Source organism: Poromitra crassiceps (assembly GCF_964638095.1).
Source record: "Poromitra crassiceps genome assembly, chromosome: 22".
Lineage (NCBI taxonomy): Eukaryota > Metazoa > Chordata > Actinopteri > Beryciformes > Melamphaidae > Poromitra > Poromitra crassiceps.
This window is the reverse complement of record NC_139647.1, coordinates 17,191,060-17,202,602: the sequence shown is the minus strand read 5'-3', so window position 1 is coordinate 17,202,602 and position 11,543 is coordinate 17,191,060. Positions and strand designations below refer to the sequence as shown.

At 41.1% G+C, this 11,543-nt stretch overlaps 1 protein-coding gene across 1 annotated transcript in view; it reads left to right on the top strand.

Moving 5' to 3' along the window:
* Positions 1 to 5,623: 5,623 nt before the first annotated feature.
* The window catches only part of LOC310796381 (solute carrier family 22 member 7-like), a gene marked incomplete at both ends in the record, with an annotated part of 32,879 nt that continues 26,959 nt past the window's right edge, over positions 5,624 to 11,543 (top strand). The window contains 8 exons of the mRNA XM_083658568.1: positions 5,624 to 6,004; positions 6,534 to 6,664; positions 7,274 to 7,428; positions 8,163 to 8,331; positions 8,758 to 8,875; positions 9,146 to 9,255; positions 9,968 to 10,182; positions 10,446 to 10,554. Coding sequence (XP_083514694.1) covers positions 5,624 to 6,004; positions 6,534 to 6,664; positions 7,274 to 7,428; positions 8,163 to 8,331; positions 8,758 to 8,875; positions 9,146 to 9,255; positions 9,968 to 10,182; positions 10,446 to 10,554 — 1,388 coding nt within the window. The remainder of the gene's footprint in view (positions 6,005 to 6,533; positions 6,665 to 7,273; positions 7,429 to 8,162; positions 8,332 to 8,757; positions 8,876 to 9,145; positions 9,256 to 9,967; positions 10,183 to 10,445; positions 10,555 to 11,543) is intronic.

Sequence of the window (11,543 nt, the reverse complement as noted above, 5' to 3'; positions counted from 1 at the left end):
AGAGGTTTATTTGTCTCAGTTATGTAAGCGCTGGCTGAGTGTGGGATAGGAGTGATACGGCTTTGTGAAAACCTTCACTTTGATAGAGGCTACGTCTCCGCTCACATCTGGTTGCGTTTCAAAAAGCTCCCTGTCAAAACTAATGGCGTCTATTCCATCAGAGGCGAATGTTTTGCTTTTTAAATGTGGAGACGTCCTCCTATATGTTTCCATTCAAGTACATTCCTTCACATTTTTTAATAAAATACAGGTTGCATAACTTTTTATGACTGACAAGAAATATGAACTGTGGGGGTAGCACAAAATTCTTGCTTTCTTAGTCCCGGTCCTAAAACCCCCCCAAAAACCATACCATCCCATTACAGGACACAGGCCGGAATTGATTTGACAATTTAAATTTGAATATATTTACATACTGTATGTCTGTTTAGACATTCACATTTAAGTGCTCTCATTCTGAGCCTTCATAACTTAAAATGGTTTACAGGCCTTTATACTGGGGAGTGAGTTTAACCAACAACTCACTCCCACCTGGGATTCTGATTCACTCGGTTACACTCACCCACCACACCCATTAGGGCATCCGACTTCCCCAGGGGTGGAGGAATCGAACCCACGCTCTCCCGCTCCCAAAGCACATGCGCTAACCACAACACCCAGAGAGCTACCTGTAGCTCGCTTGGCGGAGCCGGTTAACGGGGCCTTTTTATACCGGGGAGTGAGTTCGACCAACAACTCGTTACCACTCGGGACTCGCGAGGATTCCGATTCACTCGGTTACACCGTGTCATAATCTGAATACATTTTGGAGTGAAAAAAAGAAACATGTACAGTAGATCCTCAAAATCACTCAAAACAACTCCAAAATAGTGAGCGAGCTGCATATGAGCGGCAATATGAAAGATAGTTGTCTTTGTACTTTGCGTTTGCTAATGTTTTAAAATGCCTGATTGCAAAAGGAAGAAAATCCCCTGAAGGATGTTCTGAATTGTTTTGAAGACTCACAGTGATAGCATCTGTGTGTTGTCTAATCTCTGGGCAGCCATCTGAAGCCGGAGCGGCCTGTTTGACGTCAGACTCACCCCACAGCGTTCACACTGTACTCAGAGACCTTTGATTGACCTTTTGACCTTTGTGATTGTCTGCCTTGTACCCTCCCGACAACCTTCAGAGCTGGTTTCCTGTGGGGAGGAAACGCACACGCTGACAGATGGTACTGTAGCGATGGCGCTGTGTCCTGGTGTGTGTGTGTGTGTGTGTGTGTGTGTGTGTGTGTGTGTGTGTGTGTGTGCATGTGTGCGTGTGTGTGTGTGTGTGTGTGTGTGTGTGTGTGTGTTTTAAGTGAAAGCCAGCCGCAGACAGAGCAGTTTCCGGGATGGTAAACATCAGATTTCTCGTGAGAACCGCCTCTCGTCTGCTCAGACTTCACACTCCAGTGTGTGTGTGTGTGTGTGTGTGTGTGTGTGTGTGTGTGTGTGTGTGTGTGTGTGTGTGTGTGTGTGTGTGTGTGTGTGTGTGTGTGGGGTATGAACTGTATGTTTTCTTCATGTGTTTTCATGCTATACTGACTCCACTCCAGCCTAGCCTTGGTTTGGATATGATCATTCATAATTTCTGCATTTTAATTTCAATATTACACAGCAGATAAAAACAGGAAATATGGAAGGAGAAGAATTGACGTGAAACAAATGTAAATACCGTATTTCCCCAAATAGTAGCCCGGGCGTTTAATACGCAAAATCGATTTGGACCCCAGGCGTTTAAAAGAACCAGGCGGGTATTTGCTGCAGGCGTTTATTTATTTTTGCACCGACCTGCACCAGGCCATTATTCGGTGACAGTTCCTCTCCAGCATGTTTTTTAGTGCAAAGGTCCTCACTCCCATCAACTGCCACCGTCAGCCCACACACCTTATTGGAGGATACCAAAAATCAGCAATCAGCCGTGGCTACCTACCCTGTAGCGCCCACACACACACACACACACACACACACACACACACACACACACACACACACACACACACACACACACACACACACACACACACACACACACACACACACACACACAGCACTGCAACAATCACTTGCAAATAAGATGACGTTGACCGACGCAATTCTATCAACACCAGCAAATAGGCTACGACCAGTCTGAACATAGCCACATCCCAAACACAACACAGTGTTGTCAACACTACAACAACTTGCAAAAACACTACACACACCACGGCGGGTGCTGATTAAACATAGTCACACACAATTATTACGCACGTAATCGGTATAAATATAACACAATTTCAGTCTTACCATTGACGTGTCTATTTCCAATAGCCACTATCTCTTGAGCTCATCTGGGACTTCAGTTCAAGTGAAGACCGTGGTAGCCGTTGTCAACAGAACTCTTTACATAATCCAAACATCGTGGAAATGCTTCCATGCCATCAATTTCCCTGCATTGCTTTTGGTAACGTAAGTTGAGCTCCGTCGATTAGCGTTTTCTTTCACGTGTTAATCCATGCTGTTTCATGTATTGCGCGACACTGGTGTTGCCTTCAAGTGCTGTCAGCAACATAGTAATTTCGGGGTTACCTTAAGAAAATGCAAATAATGGCCCCGGCGTTTACTCGGACCGGCGTTTAATACGCAAAATGGGGTCAGACCCCCGGCGGCTATTAGGGGCCCGGCGCGTATTTGCTGCCGGGCTATTATTTGGGGAAATACGGTAAACTGGATTTGAACACACATTGAGAGTACAGCGTGCGCTTTAGCCAGCTGAAGTAAAAAAAAAAAGGTGTGTTGAACTGTTACTTGTCTGTTCTAGTTTTACAGGATCTTGAGCAGCAAATATCCCCGCTGGCATGCTTTGAGACCAGACGTTGGTGTCAGATGTGGCTGGGGCGTCATCTAGTGGAAGAAAACACGTACTGCAGTAGCTCTCACTTGCTTCTGCACTGAGACGAATGACTGAGACCCAATACCTTAATCATAAAGTCATGACCATCATGCTTAGGGGGAGACAGCTCTCCCCAGATCGGCAGAGGGGGTCGAGCAACGGGCCATATGATTTATGCAAAACGGAAATCATGGAATTTGGTAATAATGGAATCAACTGCAAAACCTGTAATATTGCAGAATTGTCCATCATTTGTCTGAAATTGATAAAAGTAGGCCTAATGATCAAAATCAAACATAGATCTAATTATTCTAGTAGCCTAAATGATTTCATAATTGTAAATTGTAGGCCTAGAGAAATTATTCGGTTTTTGATTGGAGTGTTTGTTTTCAGTTTTGAGAAACATGTCAGAGAGGCTATCTGAGAGAGACGAGGCATCACAACAAAACAGAAATATATCCATCCTAACCCCTAAATTAAAATTAAAATGAAAAAGAAAATAAACTTAATTTGGAGAAGAAGAAGAAAATATTTCATATGGCAGTAAAAAAGTAAAGGTTATACTGTCCCTCCAATGTTGTAAAATCTGTGTTTAATATTTAACACCGATACACACAAAGGCATTAGACCAGTGTTATTGACCCTAATAAAGATAAGGTTAGGGAAGGTGTGTGTGTGTGTGTGTGTGTGTGTGTGTGTGTGTGTGTGTGTGCGCGCGCGTGTGTGTGTGTGTGTGTGTGTGTGTGTGTGTGTGTGTGTGTGTGTGTGTGTGTGTGAGTGTATGTGTGTGAATGAGTGAGAGATCTCAAACATTAGACATCACATCACTTATATTTTGACATTCTGAGTGAGAGCAAAAGTAGCTCAAGCGTCTGATGTATAATGTCGTGTTAAAGTTGTGTGAACTGTCGCAGTTTTTAAAATGAAGTGAATTTTCGTAAAAAACACAGCCTGCTAGCTCGAGAAAGACTCAAGGCTGGCTCCTAGAGGGTCCCATTATAAAGTTGCCCCCAGTAAGCCATTTGTTGACCAACACTGATCCCTCGTATCGACACGCTGGACTGAGGCTAAACACATTCAACAGGTTTAGAGCCGGTTCTTGTCAAACTAGAACGTTTTGGTTAAAGTTGCTATCTCACAATTCTTTGTGACATGGAATAGATAATCGTAAGCCACTGAGAGGCTGTAAAGTCAGTTTAAACTAGATAATCAGTGAGGAGGCAGGTCAGACAGGTCAAAGATCATGCTAAGTGCAGGCTGCAATATTGGACCATTTTGCTGGAGCTCAGTCAAATCACGGATGTAGACTGTGTGTGCATAGTTGATTTCTCTACTGTTGACAAAATGAAATATTGTAAGTCGCTTTGGATAAAAGTGTCTGCCAAATGATGTAATGTAATGTGATGTGATGTGATGCGTGTTTCAACAATGGGGAGTCAGTCAGTAAGCCCCCAAGGCGCGATTCTAGAAACTCTGGGACACCATTTTTACTGTAGTCATAACGTGCTGTGTTGTTCTCGGACTACAAGAACTTGGGACTCACTGTTAAATCCTGACTGTCCTCATGATGCCCCATGATACTTTCAGTGTTTCCCATACATAAAGGAATTTGTGGCGGGCCGCCACAAAAGGATTTGGACCGCCACAAAAAGATGTTGCCCAAAAAAAAAAAAAAAAATGACAGTGCACCTGAACGCAACATGCAAGATATCCGCTGAATAAGTGTCCAATAAATGTTCATGTCATTCTGGCCAATACTTCTGTTATAGCATTTCAGTCTGGAATATGGAATATCTTTCAATAATCTATGATTTAGCTGCTAAATTGTCAAATACCGCCATCTACCCAGGCACTTATGTATGTACTTAACCTAACTAACTTAACCTAACTAACTATCCGGTGTGCACAACACTGTCAGCCTATGAGCCTAAACGCCAGCTGACACCCCAAAAACCTACAATCCGCTACAGAAAAATGTATATTGTTAGTTTATTAACTGGCCCCTCACCTTCTATCATTTCACGAAAGTGGCAAAGCAAGTTGAGTATCCCTGACCTATAGGGAGAAATTTAGTTTGTCATTGTAAACCCACAGCACAGTAATGATGACATGTTCTTCATAGATCTAGCCTTTTAATTTTGCTCTTACGCTTTCTCAAAGTACACCAAATTCATGCATTTTACTTTAAAATGTTTTAAAAAATCTCGTGGGGGGGCATGCCCCCGCACCCCGCTAGGGGGTCTGCGGTCCCCCACCACAAATACTCAAAATCCTGTGGGAAACACTGACTTTGATATAAATACAAAAAAGTTCTACTACCATGGGAGACCCTCTGTAGCTTGGGGGTTCCTTGCATCATCACCTTTTTTTACTCAATTGCCTCAATTTGAGTATTGCGTGTGTCTTAATGTGTCATCTATTTAACTATGAGCACCTTGTAACAATGGTGGCCTCGGGAATATAGGGTATGATTAACCCTGTTAGCCAAAGATACAAAAGAATAAAACATAGACTATCCTCCTGCAGTTGGTCCTGTGGGTGCAGATAGATGCAGGCTATTCAACAGAGACAACCTGGTGCAACACTGAAGCCTGTTTGAATACGATCATTTTTTCCCCGACAGGTGAGTCCTTTCAGATCATTCCCTTATGCCTCTTAAGTCAGCCACACTTATTGCAGGGTTTGTTGTATGAAGAAAATATTATTCTGTTTTGCAGAATTCTTGAGGATGAAGTTTGAGAATATTCTGGAGGAAGTTGGTGGTTTTGGGCCTTTTCAAATAGCCATCATCATAATACTATGCGTCCCTCGACTAGTTCTGCCGGGTCACTTCATGCTGAATATCTTTATCGGTGCGGTGCCTCCTCACCGCTGTGACATCAGCAAACTGGACACTGGGGAACTTTTCAGAAATTTAACTCAGGAGGAGAAGCTGGCTGTCAGCCTCCCGCTACAAAAAGATGGGAGTCCAAAGTCCTGTGAGATGTTTGCAGAGCCGCAGTTCCAGCTCCTATCCAATGTTTCCAATGAAACCTACATGCCTACAGTTCAGTGCCAGAGCGGATGGGTTTATGATAACTCCACCTTCACGTCTACCTTGGCAACAGAGGTACAGTAAAATGACTGAGATTACATTGTATTAAGTAATAATTTGTGTGTGCAGGGATAGCCTACAAATACAATGGTATTGACTTGGTATTCATCTCTCCAGATAGCCTACAATCATTTATAATGGAAAAAAGGGCAATTGCATTTTTACATAGTTTCTCAATTTGATAACACACATGTCCAAATGTATGAAAACCAGCCACTGGGAAAAAGCCTTTTTCAGTCCTGACAGTGATGAAGAATGATCATAATTAAACTGAAGTGATTTGATCTGTTCCAGACTAAGAAAGACCCATGCATTTTAAAACACTAAACTGTATACGTCTTCCAGTGAAGGTTCTAAATGCCAGAAAATGCTATCTTGGCTTTTCTGTACAGCGACCAATACCATGAGACAACAAATAACAACAAACCTACTTTGGAACAAATATTTTTACGCAACAAGCTAATGGCATTAACATTTTTATTTTTTCTTATTTTTGTTAAGATGCAAGTTAATTTTTGTCTTCTGTACTGCTCTTCTTTCCTAGTGGGATCTTGTCTGTGATAGAAAAACCATGAATAAAGCCACAGGCACAATCTTCTTCATTGGAGTGATGTTTGGCGCAGTAGCTTTTGGAGCCATCAGTGATAAGTATGTGGATGAGTATGTCTACAAACTGTAACATGACTTTGATACATCGTTTATATAAAATGTGCTATGTTGCGTTATGTGGCCCACGCAAGATTGATCAGGCCTTATCCATTGATTTGACATCAGAAAAACCATATTCTGACAGTTATGTAGAAAGGTCTTCCTTTATACCTATATACGCTTTTCATTCAAACAGTGAAGCATGCAATCGAAAATTGATTTAATATGAGAAAACTGGGGTCATTCTAATTAATGTCATTTGAACCAAGGTGTTTAGCGGGCAAATTAAATGAGTGTACAACACATGCATCCTGAGAAGCGGGGTTGAGTGAAAAACATTCACATGTATTTACTTAAACACGTCTGTGATCAACAGAATGTTAGCTATAGCAGCAGAGAGTATAACCAGAATAGCCCTTAATTGTTTGTGTGCTGTGATGGGCTAGCGTAGTTCTAGCTAACCTTGTTTGGTGGTTTTTTGTCAGACCCTACAACCAAAATGATAATGAAATAATATTGCCTATTACCGCTTTAACTTAAAGTGTTGCTTGCATAAGTTGATGTGAAAGGGGCCTATTGCATGTCATTCACAAATCTCCATCTTCCTGTTGATTTATTGACCATACTCTCTTCCAGGTTTGGCAGGAGAAAAGCTCTCTTGATCTCATACATGATGACACTTGTGTTTGGTTACTCCAGCGCCATCGCAAACTCATACTCTATGTTTGCAGTGTTGAGGTTCCTCACTGGTTTTGGAATTGTAGGATTCAGCATAACCACATACGTGCTCAGTAAGTAGGTTCACATGCCAACTACATACATGTACAGTACAGCGCTCCACAGAATGACATCATTGACTCCCTTGGCAAAGATACAGCATAAACATGAGTCCTGAGGTGTACTGTTCTCAGAAACATTTTGACGTATCCCCCATTATCCAACATTAGCAACATAAACAAATATATTTTACAATAAGTTGTCACAATTACTGGCATTCATTGTTTCAATGGTACAGTAATTGAAGTCCTCCTGGGTTTATTGACTGGTCTATTTGTATTCGTGTAAATACCATATGGCTACTTCAAATATGAACCATCTCACAAATATACCAAAGAAACTTTTTTCTGTATCCTGGAACTGCTTTCACTGCCACCAACTTCATGAAGTGAAATGATAGAATATCCAAATAGTCCTATAATACAGTGCTGTTATGTCAGGTTATACTCCCAAATTGGAGTCAGATACAGAATGTCTGCCAAACATACTAGATGAGTGGGCATGCAGGCTCAAACTGTACACGGATAACTGCACAGGGTTAACTCTAACCCTAACCCTGCACAGTGTGCACAGGCTTTTCTGATCTCCATCTCATGTCAGTGAAGATACGTTAGGAATTAGTTCTACCAAACTCAGGCAGTGCCAGTGAAAACAAAATTTTATCCAACTGTAAAATGCAAAATATCTATTTATGTACAGTAAAATGTGCATCTTTTGATACAGTTTTCCCCCCTTACTCCCCATCAAGGCATCGAGTGGGTCGACGTTCCTCATCGGTCACGTATAGGTATAGGTGGCAGCCTGGCCTGGTCTATAGGTAACATGCTGCTGGCAGGTTTTGCCTATCTGGTGACTGACTGGCGGACGCTGATCATGACTGTGACCGCCCCTGTGGTTTTTGCAGTTCTGACTTGGTGGTAAGAGAAGCATCATTAGGACTGGGTTATATATATATATGAAGAGTTCATTTGCAAAAACAGGTAAACGCCATTCTTAAAATTAACAAACAATGTCTGTTTGATACTCCCTGGAGCCTGGAGTGCACAGTTATGATTGATAATACAATTTTCCCCCAAATAAATTAATTACAGTATAAATACATCAATGTATAAAATAAAATGATAAAAAATCCAAACGGAGATACCTGTTTTTGCAAATGAACTCTTCATATATATATATATATATATATATATATATATATATATATATTATAATATAATATATTATAATATAATATATATATAATATATATATATATATATATATATATATATATATATATATATATATATATACAGCCCTTAGTTAATGTGTCCCCCTCATTATATTGATTGTAATTGTAGGTGGACTCCAGAATCTGCCCGGTGGCTTTTAGCCAATGGTCAAGTGGAAAGGGCACAGTTTTACCTTGATAAATGTTCTCGATTCAACAAGAAAAAAAAAATGTCATCGAAATTGGAGGTAAGTTGCAGTGTGAGAATTGACTTCATTTGAAGCAATATTTTCAATGCTATCAGATTGGTTAGCTACTAGCAAATCCTGCAGAATGCTGCAGAATCCTGCAAACTGTCATTTGCTCTCATTTATGCTTATTATGGTAATTTTGTACAATGGGGAAGTTAACATTTTAATTGTAACTTTAATTTAGCAATTCAGACTGTACTGTGACTTTGACTATAATGAGATGTAGGCTACATATATCACTGACTTGATTTCTCTCCCAAAACACAGACATTGTCCAATATAAAGATCTTGGAAAACCAGGAAAAAAACTACTCTTACCTTGATCTAATCAAGACCCCAAAGATGAGAAAATTAGCTCTGCTGACTGGGATTGTGTGGTGCGTACCCCCCTCTAAAAACACCTATAATCATGAATATACAATTACAAAATATACAAATACTAGCCTACGACACAAATATCAATCACTAGTGCTGGCTTCAAGGATAACCAAAGCTTCATACCTCATGGTATTGGCTTGTTAAATTACAAACAAAAGATTATCTTTGCCCACAGAGGTCATTAGTCACATTGATTGGAGACGTTCATTTGGCCTCTAATGGGTGAGTGAATCACTACACCTGTGGCTGATTGGCCCATCCTGATTGGCCCAAGGCTATTTAAACCCCAATTCTTTGCGCCGGAATTGCCGGGTGTTTTAAAAATGGCGAGCATCATATTTACTTTAGTGTGCCAGCAAATGTTTTAACGCCAAATTGTTTATTAATAAAGCAGAAACTTTGGTAACGTTAGGCTAACTGAGCTGTCATGGCTAAGTTTGTTAGCTGCTGTTAGCTGTTAGGACTCTTGCCTGCCCTCTGTAGGACGTGACTAGGAAGGACCCGTCGCCCCGAAAAGGAACCTTGATATTGAGAAAGAGTCAGGAGAGAGGGAGGGTTGTCACACTTTTAGATGTTTTATTACAGAAAGCGTATGAAACCCAAGTGAAAATAAAGTATTACCCTTTTTGCTGGGGACCCCCTGGAAGCCACTTCAGGACCCCACTTTGATATAGTGGATGTCCTGCTTATTACAGCTGTCTTACTTTGCAGGTATGGGGTAGCCTCCACATACTATGGAATCAGCATGAACATAACTGGATTTGGCTTGGACATCTACCTCACCCACTTCATCTATTCTGCCATTGAAGTTCCTGCCAAGATTATGACCTATTTCCTTGTCAACATCATTGGACGGAGAAAGTGCCAAGCAGGCACACTTTTATTTTCAGGAACCTGCATTGCTATCAACATTTTTGTCCCAAAAGGTTATATTACATACATACAGTACATTACATCATCCTTCAGTGAATGTGTTGTTTTTGGTGTATATGTGCCATACACACAAACAGTTATTTTTTTCTACATCTATCTATCTGTCTGTCTGTCTGTCTGTCTGTCTGTCTGTCTGTCTGTCTGTCTATCTATCTATTATTTTCATTTAAAATTTAAATTAATTTGTTTGTTTAATGTTTTGATGGTCTAAACATCTCTTTACATCTTCTTTCTATATTATGTAACTATCTTGTAGGTTTGTGGCATGTCCGTTCTGTTGTGGCCATTCTTGGGAAAGGACTATCAGAAGCTGCCATCACCACTGCCTTCCTCTACACAACTGAACTTTTCCCCACAGTCGTAAGGTCAGTCACTGCCGTGCGTTTCCATGAAGTCACTAATTTGCTTTTTCTTCACAATATTTTATTTGTTTTTCAGAGCATAAGAACAAATTCAAGCTCAGACACAGGAAGAAGAAAAAAAACATACATATATTATCAACATTCCAACGCCAAAAGGTGGTGCTACTGTACCAGCCGCATAAGGTGCTTATGTTATGTGCTTATGTAACGGCATTGTGTTTGGTGGTAATTGCAGCAATGTTAAGGGCTTGCCCAGGGGTGGATTCGAACTGCCGACCTTCGGCTTGCTGGGCGGACACGCTAACCACTTCACCAAGAGAGCTAGCTCCCTTGGCGGAGCTGATTAACATGCCTTTATACTGGGAGAGTGGGTTTAACCAACCTACTCGCTACCACTCAGGACTCACGAGGACTACTGCGCACATGTCCTGATTTGTGATAGGTCTAAATGTATGTCAATCATAAAATAGCCTATATGGCATGTATTTGATTCAGTTACAGTATATTTATTTTTTGGTTTTGACGTTGCATGCAAATCTCTCTAAAGATTTCTGTGCAAGTGTGTTTTTTTCTTTTTCTTTTACACACACTTTTACACTGGCTGGGCAAAGACAGGAAATAGGCGGGCCTGCCCCGGTCTGGCCCGCCCCCAACGCCGGGCCTGAGTGAGGATAATAGACCAAATCACCGTGACGTCACCATGTAAACAAATTTACTTCCGGGTACCACTTGGGAAAGGCGGCAGGTTTAAATGTGCGTGTTGTCATATAAATGCTGTCAAACCCTCTCGTTGTTTTCGGCCGACTACTTTCAATTTAAATGGTTAAACGGTTGGTAAACATGCTTGTCCGACGTATCTAGCCTTTCTTCTGTGTTTGTTTTATGTAGTGTTAGCTAGCTAATAACGTTTGTTAGTCTGTCAAACTCGCTGTTTTTTTGCAGACTCGTAACCTCGCGTCACCAGGCTCTTCTCGGCGAGAGCAGAGTCGTTA